The sequence below is a fragment of the Salmo trutta genome, chromosome 1, assembly GCF_901001165.1.
Source record: "Salmo trutta chromosome 1, fSalTru1.1, whole genome shotgun sequence".
Taxonomy (NCBI): Eukaryota; Metazoa; Chordata; class Actinopteri; order Salmoniformes; family Salmonidae; genus Salmo; species Salmo trutta.
The window spans coordinates 80,659,552-80,678,546 of record NC_042957.1 but is presented as its reverse complement, the minus strand read 5'-3'; the positions used below and the strand labels follow the sequence as shown (position 1 = coordinate 80,678,546).

At 41.4% G+C, this 18,995-nt stretch overlaps 1 protein-coding gene across 1 annotated transcript; it reads right to left on the bottom strand.

Annotated features, from left to right (window-relative positions):
* Window positions 1–245: 245 nt before the first annotated feature.
* On the bottom strand, window positions 246–18,788 carry LOC115172764 (multidrug resistance-associated protein 1). Its single transcript, XM_029730908.1, has 6 exons — window positions 18,627–18,788; window positions 15,397–15,573; window positions 12,664–12,807; window positions 4,210–4,347; window positions 2,414–2,539; window positions 246–392 (listed from the first exon to the last, which is right to left on the bottom strand). The coding sequence occupies exons 1-6, from the start codon at window positions 18,672–18,674 to the stop codon at window positions 327–329; spliced, it is 699 nt and encodes a 232-aa protein (XP_029586768.1). The 5' UTR covers window positions 18,675–18,788; the 3' UTR covers window positions 246–326.
* Between the last annotated feature and the right edge of the window lie 207 nt (window positions 18,789–18,995).

Genomic DNA, 18,995 nt, shown 5'->3' with positions numbered 1-18,995 from the left:
GAAACACACTAGAGGAGAAGAACACACAGAGAGAAACACAGAGAGAGAGAGAGAGAGAGAGAGACCGAAGGAAGGAAGAAAGGAAACAGTCAGCACTAAAACTTCCTGTAGAAACAGAAACTCCTGCTGTTTCCAGAGGGGTATACTACAACCCAGGATCAATGAGTTCGCAGCCTAACTTCCATAAACAACCAGAAATTACTATTGATTTTCCCGGTTCATTATGAAAGCTAAACTTAAATGTGTTTTTGGTTGTTAATTAGACCATGCCAAAAGTTATTTTAAAATAGTTAGGCACGTTTTAATAGATTGTATATTGTAACAGCTCACCCAGTGATCCACCAGAAGCTGATTCTGGACAGAAAGGAAGCTCCGATCTCAGGACAGGGATTCTGCAACCGGCAGGAGATGGAACGCACAGTTAGAAACACGCACGCACGCACACACTTTCTAACTTTCTCTCAATACTCAACATATAACATCAACATCTGTATGTTTTACCCAACCAGTTATACTGATGTCATATTGATTACTAGACCAACCAGTTATACTGATGTCATATTAATTACTAGACCAACCAGTTATACTGATGTCATATTGATAAGTAGACCAACCAGTTATACTGATGTCATATTGATTACTAGACCAACCAGTTATACTGATGTCATATTGATTACTAGACCAACCAGTTATACTGATGTCATATTGATTACTAGACCAACCAGTTATACTGATGTCATATTGATTACTAGACCAACCAGTTATACTGATGTCATATTGATTACTAGACCAACCAGTTATACTGATGTCATATTGATTACTAGACCAACCAGTTATACTGATGTCATATTGATTACTAGACCAACCAGTTATACTGATGTCATATTGATTACTAGACCAACCAGTTATACTGATGTCATATTGATTACTAGATCAACCAGTTATACTGATGTCATATTGATTACTAGTCCAACCAGTTATACTGATGTCATATTGATTACTAGACCAACCAGTTATACTGATGTCATATTGATTACTAGACCAACCAGTTATACTGATGTCATATTGATTACTAGACCAACCAGTTATACTGATGTCATATTGATTACTAGACCAACCAGTTATACTGATGTCATATTGATTACTAGACCAACCAGTTATACTGATGTCATATTGATTACTAGACCAACCAGTTATACTGATGTCATATTGATTACTAGACCAACCAGTTATACTGATGTCATATTGATTACTAGACCAACCAGTTATACTGATGTCATATTGATTACTAGACCAACCAGTTATACTGATGTCATATTGATTACTAGACCCACCAGTTATACTGATGTCATATTGATTACTAGACCAACCAGTTATACTGATGTCATATTGATTACTAGACCAACCAGTTATACTGATGTCATATTGATTACTAGACCAACCAGTTATACTGATGTCATATTGATTACTAGACCAACCAGTTATACTGATGTCATATTGATTACAGTGCGACCACAGCATAGAGATGGCTAGCTAGACGGTGAAGTCCTCTATGGGCTGTTCTATCACAGAAGCGATCAATAGCAAAGATCAGAGGTGAGCACTCTATCCATTTTTATGGACAGCTGTCATGACATTTCTCCAAACAGCCTTTTTCCACTCGCTCAAGAATCATTGAGGAAACCGCGAGTATTACTAGAAAAAGTAACAAACAATATTCCAATATTTGAATACAGTAACTCGTAATATGATTTAGTTACTCATAAAAGTAATAAGACGTTACCCTCAACACTGTGTCTGACACACACACACACACACTATCCATGTTGTTATTGATCTCTGAACTGTCTGACTGTTAGTTCCACTGTGGGAGTGGAACAATCACACAAGAGAACCAATCCTGGGAACTGGTAAACCTGTTGCTAGAACAATAACACAAGAGAACCAATCCTGGGAACTGGTAAACCTGTTTCTAGAACAATAACACAAGAGAACCAATCCTGGGAACTGGTAAACCTGTTTCTAGAACAATAACACAAGAGAACCAATCCTGGGGACTGGTAAACCTGCTGCTAGAACAATAACACAAGAGAACCAATCCTGGGAACTGGTAATCCTGTTTCTAGAACAATCGCACACACAGCTGACATTCACTTAACACACACAGCATGATCCACACACACTTCTCACAGTCACACAACATTTACTGTTTGACACAGCAAGCACTCATACAAGCACACACACAGCTAAACACACACACAGCATGCACCAACTTAAACAAACACAATGTGCCGACACACAGAGACATAACAAAAACACCCAGAGAGACAGAGGGCACAGAGAAACAGTGTGTGTGTGTGTGTGTGTGTGTGTGTGTGTGTGTGTGTGTGTGTGTGTGTGTGTGTGTACTCACAGCGTCTTTGGATGCCTCTGAGAAGAGAGGAGGCTGGTCTGAGAGGGCTGACAGGAGCAGAGAGATGAGCAGTAGCGTGTAGTAGATGTAGAACGTTGTGTATCTGAACACACACACCGTCGACGGCTGGGAGGAAACGTATGGAAACACTATTAAAAATACCTTTCTTTCATAGACCTCCAAGCCTGAGACAGTTTTCTGGCAATAAAATAAGACTGGACTCTTATGGTTACACATGGGCTGAACCCCCCCCCCACACACACACACACACACACACACACACACACACACACACACACACAACTAGAACTGGGTGATGTGGACAGAAATCCATATCGCGATAAATGTAAACATTTTTTGCAATAATGATAAATCAGTGATCATTTACACTAAATCATTTTTGGGGGGAGGTGCTCGAGCTGGGCGATATGTACAAAAAGTAATATTGCAAAAAATGTAATTATTTTTTTCAATAACAACAAAGTCCTCAGAAACATTTATTTTGGTTTTTATGGACAGTTACTTCACATCAGCAGCAGGGCTCTAGACGTGTTTCCAGGGCCAGGTAAAACAACTGAGACGGTAGCCTACGATTCTAAAAGTAAGATATTTCATCCAACATATCCAGGGAAGGCATGGTTGATGTGCAACCTGTCAAAAGGATCCACAATGATCACATTTATTTTGGCCTCTTCAGAGAATCGGCTGACATCTTTGTGCATATTGTCCTCTAGGTCATATGATTCACCACCTGAGGAAGGGGGACCTCAAAACACTTAGCTACACTACTAACTGTAGACATGATATTGTTGCTAGGTGACCATGTAGGCTAATCTAACTGTAAATATGATAGTGTTGCTAGATAGCCATGTAGGCTAATCTAACTGTAAATATGATAGTGTTGCTAGATAGCCATGAAGGCTAATCTAACTGTAAATATGATAGTGTTGCTAGATAGCCATGTAGGCTAATCTAACTATGAATATGATATTGTTGCTAGATTGATTAATCTAGCAATATCATATTTGCAGTTAGTAATCTAGCTAAGTGTTTTGAGGTCCCCCTTCCTTAGGTGGTGAATAATACAGCCTACAAGGCTATCTAGCAACAACATCATATTTACAGTTAGATTAGCCTACATGGCTATCAGTAAATGTAGGCTAATGTCCAACAGAAACTTCCCAGCTCCAGGCCTAGGCTATTTGATGTAGGTGTCTATTCACTGCAAATGGCGCGCACCGCTCGGCTCCGTGGTTTTGATGAAGCCGTACTATCTCCAGCCTAGTCCGGTTGTAAAGTGGTGCACATGAACAGAATATTAAGAGGTGAGAAATACTTGGAATACTCCCAGAAAACTGTGACTCTCTGTAACTACAACAACAGTAGTTGCTTTGAGAACTGTATTTTTCCCACAGTGGCATTTTGAGCAACGGTCATATGATTATGCTTCTCAGAATGTATCTCTCCCTCCTCCATGTCACGGTGGAGAGAGGAAGTGAGTCAGCAGCCGACAGCCAAACAGAGACAAGCAGAGAGTTTCATAGCAGGAATCAACATAATGCATAATGCATAGGCTATTACTGTTAACCAAATAATGGTCCTAGAACAATCCAGAGGAACGTTGTGTAGCAAAATCACCTCAAATAATGGTCCTAGAACAATCCACAGGAACGTTGTAAAACAAAATCACTCCAAATAATGGTTCTAGAACAATCCACAGTAAGAGGTAGCCTATGTCTGTAATTCTGGGTTCATCGTCCCAGCTCTAACACACAACCTCTCTCTCTCTCTCTCACCTCGTTGATGGCTTGTATGATCTTGGATCTGAATGTGACGGTAGCACAGAGGACGGCCACCAGCCAGAAGTTGAGCATCACCCCTGAAGACTGGACTCCTTTTAACCTCTCATACTGGGTCAGGAGGGTGGCCAGCAGCTGGGGAGAGAACACACACACACACACCACACACACACACACACAGAGCACGTACATCCCCTTCAGATCTGAGACCACTTGTGAGCGCAAACACGTTTAATATTATGCATTTGATCCTCGCGGGAATTGAACCCGTGACCTTGCCATTGCTAGCGCCCTGCTCTTACCAACATGTATTAATCATGCCCAGGTGTTAATAACACTATAAAAACCACTCCTCCTACTGACTACATTCACACAGTATTATATTGAATCACTAGATACTGGGTACTGGTAGACAGTATTATATTGAATCACTACATACTGGGTACTGGTAGACACAGTATTATATTGAATCACTACATACTGGGTACTGGTAGACAGTATTATATTGAATCACTAGATACTGGGTACTGGTAAACACAGTATTATATTGAATCACTACATACTGGGTACTGGTAGACAGTATTATATTGAATCACTACATACTGGGTACTGGTAAACACAGTATTATATTGAATCACTACATACTGGGTACTGGTAGACAGTATTATATTGAATCACTACATACTGGGTACTGGTAGATACAGTATTATATTGAATCACTAGATACTGGGTACTGGTAGACACAGTATTATATTGAATCACTACATACTGGGTACTGGTAGACACAGTATTATATTGAATCACTACATACTGGGTACTGGTAGACAGTATTATATTGAATCACTAGATACTGGGTACTGGTAAACACAGTATTATATTGAATCACTACATACTGGGTACTGGTAGACAGTATTATATTGAATCACTACATACTGGGTACTGGTAAACACAGTATTATATTGAATCACTACATACTGGGTACTGGTAGACAGTATTATATTGAATCACTACATACTGGGTACTGGTAGACACAGTATTATATTGAATCACTACATACTGGGTACTGGTAGACAGTATTATATTGAATCACTACATACTGGGTACTGGTAGACAGTATTATATTGAATCACTACATACTGGGTACTGGTAGACAGTATTATACTGAATCACTACATACTGGGTACTGGTAGACAGTATTATACTGAATCACTACATACTGGGTACTGGTAGACACAGTATTATATTGAATCACTACATACTGGGTACTGGTAGACAGTATTATATTGAATCACTACATACTGGGTACTGGTAGACAGTATTATATTGAATCACTACATACTGGTTACTGGTAGACAGTATTATATTGAATCACTACATACTGGGTACTGGTAGACAGTATTATATTGAATCACTACATACTGGGTACTGGTAGACACAGTATTATATTGAATCACTACATACTGGGTACTGGTAGACAGTATTATATTGAATCACTAGATACTGGGTACTGGTAGATACAGTATTATACTGAATCACTACATACTGGGTACTGGTAGACAGTATTATATTGAATCACTACATACTGGGTACTGGTAGATACAGTATTATATTGAATCACTACATACTGGGTACTGGTAGACAGTATTATATTGAATCACTACATACTGGGTACTGGTAGACAGTATTATATTGAATCACTACATACTGGGTACTGGTAGACAGTATTATACTGAATCACTACATACTGGGTACTGGTAGACAGTATTATATTGAATCACTACATACTGGGTACTGGTAAACACAGTATTATATTGAATCACTACATACTGGGTAGACACAGTATTATATTGAATCACTACATACTGGGTACTGGTAGACACAGTATTATATTGAATCACTACATACTGGGTACTGGTAAACACAGTATTATATTGAATCACTACATACTGGGTACTGGTAGACAGTATTATACTGAATCACTACATACTGGGTAGACACAGTATTATATTGAATCACTAGATACTGGGTACTGGTAAACACAGTATTATATTGAATCACTAGATACTGGGTACTGGTAGATACAGTATTATATTGAATCACTACATACTGGGTACTGGTAGACACAGTATTATATTGAATCACTAGATACTGGGTACTGGTAGACAGTATTATATTGAATCACTACATACTGGGTACTGGTAGACAGTATTATATTGAATCACTACATACTGGGTACTGGTAGACAGTATTATATTGAATCACTACATACTGGGTACTGGTAGACAGTATTATACTGAATCACTACATACTGGGTACTGGTAGATACAGTATTATATTGAATCACTAGATACTGGGTACTGGTAGATACAGTATTATATTGAATCACTAGATACTGGGTACTGGTAGATACAGTATTATATTGAATCACTACATACTGGGTACTGGTAGACAGTATTATATTGAATCACTACATGCTGGGTACTGGTAGATACAGTATTATATTGAATCACTACATACTGGGTACTGGTAGACAGTATTATATTGAATCACTTCATACTGGGTACTGGTAGACACAGTATTATATTGAATCACTACATACTGGGTACTGGTAGATACAGTATTATATTGAATCACTAGATACTGGGTACTGGTAGACAGTATTATATTGAATCACTACATACTGGGTACTGGTAGATACAGTATTATATTGAATCACTAGATACTGGGTACTGGTAGACACAGTATTATATTGAATCACTACATACTGGGTACTGGTAGACACAGTATTATATTGAATCACTACATACTGGGTACTGGTAGACACAGTATTATATTGAATCACTACATACTGGGTACTGGTAGACACAGTATTATATTGAATCACTACATACTGGGTACTGGTAGATACAGTATTATATTGAATCACTAGATACTGGGTACTGGTAGACAGTATTATATTGAATCACTACATACTGGGTACTGGTAGATACAGTATTATATTGAATCACTAGATACTGGGTACTGGTAGACACAGTATTATATTGAATCACTACATACTGGGTACTGGTAGACACAGTATTATATTGAATCACTACATACTGGGTACTGGTAGACAGTATTATATTGAATCACTACATACTGGGTACTGGTAGACAGTATTATATTGAATCACTACATACTGGGTACTGGTAGACAGTATTATATTGAATCACTACATACTGGGTACTGGTAGACAGTATTATATTGAATCACTACATACTGGGTAGACACAGTATTATATTGAATCACTACATACTGGGTACTGGTAGACACAGTATTATACTGAATCACTACATACTGGGTAGACACAGTATTATATTGAATCACTACATACTGGGTACTGGTAGACAGTATTATATTGAATCACTACATACTGGGTACTGGTAGACAGTATTATATTGAATCACTACATACTGGGTACTGGTAGACAGTATTATATTGAATCACTACATACTGGGTACTGGTAGACACAGTATTATATTGAATCACTACATACTGGGTACTGGTAGACAGTATTATATTGAATCACTACATACTGGGTACTGGTAGATACAGTATTATATTGAATCACTACATACTGGGTACTGGTAGACAGTATTATATTGAATCACTACATACTGGGTACTGGTAGATACAGTATTATATTGAATCACTACATACTGGGTACTGGTAGACAGTATTATATTGAATCACTACATACTGGGTACTGGTAGACACAGTATTATATTGAATCACTACATACTGGGTACTGGTAGACACAGTATTATATTGAATCACTACATACTGGGTACTGGTAGACAGTATTATATTGAATCACTACATACTGGGTACTGGTAGATACAGTATTATATTGAATCACTACATACTGGGTACTGCTTGAAGTATTATATGAATCACTACTACTGGGTACTGGTAGACACAGTATTATATTGAATCACTACATACTGGGTACTGGTAGACACAGTATTATATTGAATCACTACATACTGGGTACTGGTAGACACAGTATTATATTGAATCACTACATACTGGGTACTGGTAGACAGTATTATATTGAATCACTACATACTGGGTACTGGTAGATACAGTATTATATTGAATCACTACATACTGGGTACTGGTAGACACAGTATTATATTGAATCACTACATACTGGGTACTGGTAGACAGTATTATATTGAATCACTACATACTGGGTACTGGTAGATACAGTATTATATTGAATCACTACATACTGGGTACTGGTAGACAGTATTATATTGAATCACTACATACTGGGTACTGGTAGACACAGTATTATATTGAATCACTACATACTGGGTACTGGTAGACAGTATTATATTGAATCACTACATACTGGGTACTGGTAGACACAGTATTATATTGAATCAATACATACTGGGTACTGGTGGACACAGTATTATATTGAATCACTACATACTGGGTACTGGTAGACAGTATTATATTGAATCACTACATACTGGTTACTGGTAGACACAGTATTATATTGAATCACTACATACTGGGTACTGGTAGATACAGTATTATATTGAATCAATACATACTGGGTACTGGTAGACACAGTATTATATTGAATCACTACATACTGGGTACTGGTAGACACAGTATTATATTGAATCACTACATACTGGGTACTGGTAGATACAGTATTATATTGAATCAATACATACTGGGTACTGGTAGACAGTATTATATTGAATCACTACATACTGGGTACTGGTAGACACAGTATTATATTGAATCACTACATACTGGGTACTGGTAGACACAGTATTATATTGAATCACTACATACTGGGTACTGGTAGACACAGTATTATATTGAATCACTACATACTGGGTACTGGTAGACACAGTATTATATTGAATCACTACATACTGGGTACTGGTAGACACAGTATTATATTGAATCACTAGATACTGGGTAGACACAGTATTATATTGAATCACTACATACTGGGTACTGGTAGACACAGTATTATATTGAATCACTACATACTGGGTACTGGTAGACACAGTATTATATTGAATCACTACATACTGGGTACTGGTAGACACAGTATTATATTGAATCACTACATACTGGGTACTGGTAGACACAGTATTATATTGAATCACTACATACTGGGTACTGGTAGACACAGTATTATATTGAATCACTACATACTGGGTACTGTAGACAGTATTATATTGAATCACTACATACTGGGTACTGGTAGACAGTATTATATTGAATCACTACATACTGGGTACTGGTAGACAGTATTATATTGAATCACTACATACTGGGTACTGGTAGACAGTATTATATTGATCACTACATACTGGGTACTGGTAGACAGTATTATATTGAATCACTACATACTGGGTACTGGTAGACAGTATTATATTGAATCACTACATACTGGGTACTGGTAGACAGTATTATATTGTGAATCACTACATACTGGGTACTGGTAGACAGTATTATATTGAATCACTACATACTGGGTACTGGTAGACAGTATTATACTGAATCACTACATACTGGGTACTGGTAGATACAGTATTATATTGAATCACTACATACTGGGTACTGGTAGACAGTATTATATTGAATCACTACATACTGGGTACTGGTAGACACAGTATTATATTGAATCACTACATACTGGGTACTGGTAGACAGTATTATATTGAATCACTACATACTGGGTACTGGTAAACACAGTATTATATTGAATCACTACATACTGGGTACTGGTAGACAGTATTATATTGAATCACTACATACTGGGTACTGGTAGACACAGTATTATATTGAATCACTACATACTGGGTACTGGTAGACAGTATTATATTGAATCACTACATACTGGGTACTGGTAGATAAAGGAGTTTTTCATAGCCAGTTGAACTATCCAGGGAAAACTCAAGGCTCCATGGCAAAATGTGTAGAATTGCAGCAAATTAGGTTTAAAACAGTAACATTTTCTCTCCACCGCCAATTCCTCAAATGTTCTTTCCCGGTGCCCGGACCGAAGCTACACCCCCCCTCAGCTAAGAACCTTACAGGCCGACCACGCCCCCCACAGCTAAGACCCTTACAGGTGGACCACTCCCCCCACAGCTAAGAACCTTACAGGCCGACCACTCCCCCCACAGCTAAGAACCTTACAGGCCGACCACGCCCCCCACAGCTAAGAACCTTACAGGCCGACCACTCCCCCCCCCCAGCTAATACCCTTACAGGCCGACCACTCCCCCCACAGCTAAGAACCTTACAGGCCGACCACGCCCCCCACAGCTAACACCCTTACAGGCCGACCACTCCCCCCAGCTAAGAACCTTACAGGCCGACCACTCCCCCCCCAGCTAAGAACCTTACAGGCCGACCACTCCCCCCCCCAGCTAAGAACCTTACAGGCCGACCACGCCCCCACATCTAAGAACCTTACAGGCCGACCACGCCCCCACATCTAAGAACCTTACAGGCCGACCACTCCCCCCCCAGCTAAGAACCTTACAGGCCGACCACTCCCCCCACATCTAAGAACCTTACAGGCCGACCACGCCCCCACATCTAAGAACCTTACAGGCCGACCACTCCCCTCACAGCTAAGAACCTTACAGGCCGACCACTCCCCCCTCAGCTAAGAACCTTACAGGCCGACCACTCCCCCCTCAGCTAAGAACCTTACAGGCCGACCACTCCCCCCACAGCTAAGAACCTTACAGGCGGACCACTCCCCCCCAGCTAAGAACCTTACAGGCCGACCACTCCCCCCCAGCTAAGACCCTTACAGGCCGACCACTCCCCCCCAGCTAAGACCCTTACAGGCCGACCACTCCCCCAGCTAAGACCCTTTTGATCCAGAAAAGCCCACAGTGCTGGTTTTTACCATAGCGATGCCGAGCATGGTGGGGCTAACCAGATAAACAGTGTTGGTTTTTACCATAGTGATGCCGAGCATGGTGGGGCTAACCAGATAAACAGTGTTGTTTTTTACCATAGCGATGCCGAGCATGGTGGGGCTAACCAGATAAACAGTGTTGGTTTTTACCATAGTGATGCCGAGCATCGTGGGGCTAACCAGATAAACAGTGTTGGTTTTTACCATAGTGATGCCGAGCATGGTGGGGCTAACCAGATAAACAGTGTTGGTTTTTACCATAGTGATGCCGAGCATGGTGGGGCTAACCAGATAAACAGTGTTGGTTTTTACCATAGTGATGCCGAGCATGGTGGGGCTAACCAGATAAACAGTGTTGGTGTTTACCATAGTGATGCCGAGCATGGTGGGGCTAACCAGATAAACAGTGTTGGTTTTTACCATAGTGATGCCGAGCATGGTGGGGCTAACCAGATAAACAGTGTTGGTTTTTACCACAGTGATGCCGAGCATGGTGGGGCTAACCAGATAAACAGTGTTGGTTTTTACCATAGCGATGCCGAGCATGGTGGGGCTAACCAGATAAACAGTGTTGGTTTTTACCATAGCGATGCCGAGCATGGTGGGGCTAACCAGATAAACAGTGTTGGTTTTTACCATAGCGATGCCGAGCATGGTGGGGCTAACCAGATAAACAGTGTTGGTTTTTACCATAGCGATGCCGAGCATGGTGGGGCTAACCAGATAAACAGTGTTGGTTTTTACCATAGCGATGCCGAGCATGGTGGGGCTAACCAGATAAACAGTGTTGGTTTTTACCACAGTGATACCGAGCATGGTGGGGCTAACCAGATAAACAGTGTTGGTTTTTACCATAGTGATGCCGAGCATGGTGGGGCTAACCAGATAAACAGTGTTGGATTTTACCATAGTGATGCCGAGCATGGTGGGGCTAACCAGATAAACAGTGTTGGTTTTTACCATAGTGATGCCGAGCATGGTGGGGCTAACCAGATAAACAGTGTTGGATTTTACCATAGTGATGCCGAGCATGGTGGGGCTAACCAGATAAACAGTGTTGGATTTTACCATAGTGATGCCGAGCATGGTGGGGCTAACCAGATAAACAGTGTTGGTTTTACCATAGTGATGCCGAGCATGGTGGGGCTAACCAGATAAACAGTGTTGGTTTTTACCATAGTGGTGCCGAGCATGGTGGGGCTAACCAGATAAACAGTGTTGGTTTTTACCATAGTGATGCCGAGCATGGTGGGGCTAACCAGATAAACAGTGTTGGTGTTTACCATAGTGATGCCGAGCATGGTGGGGCTAACCAGATAAACAGTGTTGGTTTTTACCATAGTGATGCCGAGCATGGTGGGGCTAACCAGATAAACAGTGTTGGTTTTTACCATAGTGATGCCGAGCATGGTGGGGCTAACCAGATAAACAGTGTTGGTTTTTACCATAGTGATGCCGAGCATGGTGGGGCTAACCAGATAAACAGTGTTGGATTTTACCATAGTGATGCCGAGCATGGTGGGGCTAACCAGATAAACAGGTGCCTGGGTGGAGGAGGAGGCACCGCTGTCATGTTGGCTTCTTTCCCAGAAAGAGTAAAACACATCTGCCCAGCAGACGATCCACAGGAGAAAACCTACTGCCTGAAGAACAGGATGAGAGGAGAGCAGGAAGAACACGTCATTGTGCATTTTCAGATCATGGAAATTCATATTTTGCTTTAAACCCCACTCCCGGAGAAACACATGAACCCAAACACACACACACACACACACATCCTCGCCGGCCAACCGCAGGGCAGTGACCCTGGAGCAGCTGAGTGGTCAAGTTTAAGTGCCACAACGGCAGGAGGCATCTAGGATGTTATTGCTACTCACTCCTCACTACTTTTGCCCAGAGCCTTTCTGACCAGGGCCCTAGGGGTAGTGCGTGAAAAGTAGTGTGTGAAATAGGGAACCATTTGGGATGCAGTTGAAGAAAGAGGAAGAGGAAACGAGATCTTTAGGTAAGGTGTGTGTCAGGATGTTGTAGTGTCAGACTCTCTACCACACAGAGAAGCCTGTGTTCTTAAATGACTCTCCTGGATGTTCAGAGAGAGACTGTGTGTGTGTGTTTATATGCATGTTAGCTTGCTATATATGTTTCTCTGGTTGTTCAGAGAGAGAGAGTGTTAGCTTGCTATATATGTTTCTCTGGTTGTTCAGAGAGAGAGAGAGTGTTAGCTTGCTATATATGTTTCTCTGGTTGTTCAGAGAGAGAGAGTGTGTTAGCTTGCTATATATGTTTCTCTGGTTGTTCAGAGAGAGAGTGTTAGCTTGCTATATATGTTTCTCTGGTTGTTCAGAGAGAGAGAGAGTGTTAGCTTGCTATATATGTTTCTCTGGTTGTTCAGAGAGAGAGTGTTAGCTTGCTATATATGTTTCTCTGGTTGTTCAGAGAGAGAGTGTTAGCTTGCTATATATGTTTCTCTGGTTGTTCAGAGAGAGAGTGTTAGCTTGCTATATATGTTTCTCTGGTTGTTCAGAGAGAGAGTGTTAGCTTGCTATATATGTTTCTCTGGTTGTTCAGAGAGAGAGTGTTAGCTTGCTATATATGTTTCTCTGGTTGTTCAGAGAGAGTGTTAGGTTGCTATATATGTTTCTCTGGTTGTTCAGAGAGAGAGTGTTAGCTTGCTATATATGTTTCTCTGGTTGTTCAGAGAGAGAGTGTTAGCTTGCTATATATGTTTCTCTGGTTGTTCAGAGAGAGAGAGAGTGTTAGCTTGCTATATATGTTTCTCTGGTTGTTCAGAGAGAGAGTGTTAGCTTGCTATATATGTTTCTCTGGTTGTTCAGAGAGAGAGTGTTAGCTTGCTATATATGTTTCTCTGGTTGTTCAGAGAGAGAGAGTGTGTTAGCTTGCTATATATGTTTCTCTGGTTGTTCAGAGAGAGAGAGAGTGTTAGCTTGCTATATATGTTTCTCTGGTTGTTCAGAGAGAGAGAGTGTTAGCTTGCTATATATGTTTCTCTGGTTGTTCAGAGAGAGAGAGAGTGTTAGCTTGCTATATATGTTTCTCTGGTTGTTCAGAGAGAGAGAGAGTGTTAGCTTGCTATATATGTTTCTCTGGTTGTTCAGAGAGAGAGAGTGTTAGCTTGCTATATATGTTTCTCTGGTTGTTCAGAGAGAGAGAGTGTTAGCTTGCTATATATGTTTCTCTGGTTGTTCAGAGAGTGTTAGCTTGCTATATATGTTTCTCTGGTTGTTCAGAGAGTGTTAGCTTGCTATATACACTACCGTTCAAAGGTTTGGGGTCACTTAGAAATGTCCTTGTTTTTGAAAGAAAAGCTAATTTTTTTTACCATTAAAATAACATAAAATTGATCAGAAAAACAGTGTAAATGTCAAATGAATGTTGTAAATGACTATTGTAGCTGGAAACGGCTTTATGGAATATCTACATATGGGTACAGAGGCCCATTATCAGCAACCATCACTCCTGTGTTCCAATGGCACGTTGTGTTAGCTAATCCGTGTTTATCATTTTAATAGGCTAATTGATCATTAGAAAACCCTTTTGCAATTACGTTAGCACATCTGAAAACTGTTGTCCTGATTAAAGAAGCAATAAAACTGGCCTTCTTTAGACTAGTTGAGTATCTGGAGCATCAGCATTTGAGGGTTCGATTACAGGCTCAAAATGGACAGAAACAAAGAACTTTCTTCTGAAACTTGTCAGTCTATTCTTGTTCTGAGAAATTAAGGCTATTTACATGCGAGAAATTGCCAAGAAACTGAAGATCTCGTACAACGCTGTGTACTACTCCCTTCACAGAACAGCGCAAACTGTCTCTAACTAGAATAGAAAGAGGAGTGGGAGGCCCCCGGTGCACAACTGAGCAAGAGGACAAGTACATTAGAGTGTCTAGTTTGAGAAACAGATGCCTCACAAGTCCTCAACGGGCAGCTTCATTAAATAGTACCCAGTATAGTACCCAATAGTACCCAACATATATAGCAAAACACCAGTCTCAACGTCAACAGTGCAAAGGCGACTCCGGGATGCTGGTCTTATCTCATTGTAAGAACCGCTGAGACAGACAGACACAGAAAGCACAGAAAACACAGATAACACAGACATGCAGAAGAACATGGACACATACACACACCACCATCTCAGACTCTCCCTATAAAAACACACACACACACACACACACACACAGCCCCCCCCCCCCCCCCCCCCCCCGGACTCACGGTTTTGGCTCTGTTGAGGTGGGTCATGCATATGTAGCCCCGGTCATGGCTTTTGAGGTACAGGAAATAGATTGGGGCACAGACCCAGAGGTAGAGACAGGGGACCCATACCAGCACTGTGCTCTGAAAGCACTGGGTCAGATCTGGGTTTCCCACGTGCCACGTACGGTTCCAATCCTGGAGGGGGGGGGGGGAATAAATGACAGATGAGTGAGAGACACAACAGCTCATTCAACATAGTGTTGATAAGGACATGGTGACCTAAGCAGAAAGAGACTGGCACCCAGACAGGGCAGGCTAACAAATGACACCCTATGGGACCTGGGCAACTGCAGTGCACTATACAGGGAATAGGGAACCATTTGGGGTCAAACATAGTGCACTATATAGGGAATAGGGTTGCATCTGGGGTCAAACGTAGTGCACTATATAGGGAATAGGGTTCCATTTGGGGTCCAAAGTAGTGCACTATACAGAGAATAGGGTTCCATTTGGGGTCAAAAGTAGTGCACTATACAGGGAACAGGGTGCCATTGGGGGTCAAAAGTAGCGCAGTATATAGGGAATAGGGAACCATTGGGGGTCAAAAGTAGTGCACTATATAGGGAATAGTGTGCCTTATGGGACACAACCTCAGACTGCTGTGTTCAGACAGTGAATTATGACAAGGCCTAATGTTAGTAGAGCTACAGAGACTAATACATTCATACAAGACACCAGGCTACATAACTACACCTTGTGTGGAAACAGACAGTGTTTGTGTGTGTGTGTGTGTGTGTGTGTGTGTGTGTGTGTGTGTGTGTGTGTGTGTGTGTGTGTGTGTGTGGACGACCACAGCGTCTGTTCTTCATCTCAGTGAATGAGGTGTTTCTAATAAAGCCCACATAAACATTCCTGCCTTGGCACAAAGGAGGGAACTGGAGGCAGGGTGCCAGGCCTGCCACACACAGACACACCTTCCTCTCTCGGTCCTTTACTAAAGTCTATCGCTTTTGGCTGTATTGTTTGATAACACTTTACCAAAATCCTGAGTTCATAAGGCGTTTATAACACTGATACAACACTGGCATATCACAACAGACACAACACTGAGACAACACTGTCATAACACAACAAACACAACACTGAGACAACACTGTCACGACAACACTGAGACAACACTGTCACAACACTGTCACGAGACAACGCGATCACGAGCCAACACTGAAACACTGTCACGAGACAATACTGTCACAACACTACACTGAGACAACACTGTCACAACACAACACTGAGACAACACTGTCACGAGACAACACTGTCACGAGCCAACACTGTCACGAGACAACACTGTCACGAGACAACACTGTCACAACACTGTCACGAGACAACACTGTCACAACACTGTCACGAGACAACACTGTCACAACACTGTCACGAGACAACACTGTCACAACACTGTCACGAGACAACACTGTCACAACACTGTCACGAGACAACACGATCACGAGACAACACTGACACAACACTGACACAACATGTTATGACAGCTGTTTTTACCTGAATCCTGAGTCATATTGTGTATGTGTTCAATAACCCTACTGTTTAATCAGTCTGACCATGGCTGCTAAAGGACAAGCAACTCCAAGGTACTCATGACCAGTTCAGTGATTTTGGAAAGGACTTGTCTCAATACCCTTTGGCTTCAAGACAAGCCCTCTTAAACCTTTGGAATTTGTTTGGTTCAATAACTGAGCCAGTGAATAGACAACAAAGCCCCGTAGAATATAGAAGTGTACAATCACACTACCAGGTCTCTCATAACAGGTTCCAAAGGGTTGTGGGACTGGGTGATGAGATTGCATGTTATCATAACTCAGGAAGCCATAGACCTTATTGACAAAATGCATGTTATTAGGCCTAACGGTCTCTGAAATACCATACCTAGAACAACAGCTGGAACATTGTGGAAGGCAAGGCAACCCGTCTGCTTAGCGAGACTAGGCCTAACACTAATTAGACCTACACCCTGTTATTAACATTTGGGCAAATGGACCTCTAACACTTGTAGCTAAATTCCTTAGGTCATGCTGAGCAAAGCCCTATCTAGCCAGCCCAGCTGACAGATTACTTATTAGGCAATATAGATAGATTCTATCTGCATGACATAACATGATGTGTCACTTCAAATATGTGTAACTCTTTTGGGCTCCCGAGTGGGGCAGCAGTCTAAGGCTCTGCGTCTCAGTGCTAGAGGCGTCACTACAGACCCTGGTTTGATCCCGGGCTGTATCATAACCGGCCGTGATTGGGAGTCCCATAGGGCGGCGCACAATTGGCCCAGCATCGTTAGGGTTTGGCCGGGGTAGGCCGTCATTGTAAATGAGTTTGTTCTTAACTGACTTGCCTAGTTAATCTTCTAGTTCAGTGTCATAACAAGTTTGGTTGGATTCCACACATACTACATGATTTAACAATAGGTTTCTAGTTAGTTTTTGGGGGTTTCTATCTAGCTAATGTAATAATAATGTCCTCTCTATGTTGCTGCTACTCGTAGTGGATGGTGTGTACAGGTTTTAACAAACAAAGTCATCTTGCAACAGCTGGTAGACTTGCTGTAGCATTAACAAGCGTTCTCGTGTTGTGGACCTTGCTAGCAAGAGAGGCTTGTCATCATACCTGGGTGTTATGTCATGAATGTTACCTAGCGAACATTTAATCGAAACACTTTGCTCCATCAACAACAAAGCAGAGGTAGTGTGAGACTCGAATGAAGGTGTTAGAATAGTGAGTTTTAGCTAGCAGGTTAGCTAACATAATAGGAATCAATGGTGTTTAATCACTGAAAGCTGTTAAGCTAGCTAGACACAACTTCACAATAAAACGATGGTCGGCTTTTATTGACAGTGATATACCTTTTTTAATACACTACCACTTTATTTCAAACTCTTTTTCACACATTATTAATAAAATTAAGCTTAGCTAGTTAGCTCAAGTCAACACATTCCAACCTGCAACCAACCGGCATAACGACGGCCTTGCTAACTAACCTAGCTAGCTACTGTTAGCTAACGCTAGTGTTACCAAAGACAGTACAGTAACGTGGTAATATTACCACGCTTAGTTCAGGCAGACACCGTCATTACAAGCAAAGCCGCTGATAGCAAGCTGGAAAACAACTGTTGGCGTCAACATTGTAAAGCAGCTAAAGACAGCGACTTGGCTAGCTCGGTCGGAACAGTGGAACTTACCCAAAACGGGTCGGAACCGTCCGCACTGCAGAACTTGTCCAAACCCATTCGCGGTTGTTCAAGTTATACTCTGATAATTTGGGTTAACGGCGCTACCGCTTTGCTTTGGTTTCATAAGCGCACTTCTGTTGGCGTTCCTGTAAACAAGATAGAAGGTTACCGCTAGGGGACGCTATAACTCAATCGGTAACAGTGTGTTTAGCTGGTGTGTGTGTGTGTGTGTGTGTGTGTGTGTGTGTGTGTGGTGTGTGTGTCAATCTGTGACAGTGCGCTTAGCTGTATGTATGTATGTATGTATGTATGTATGTATGTATGTATGTATGTATGTATGTATGTATGTGTGTGTGTGTGTGTGTGTGTGTGTGTGTG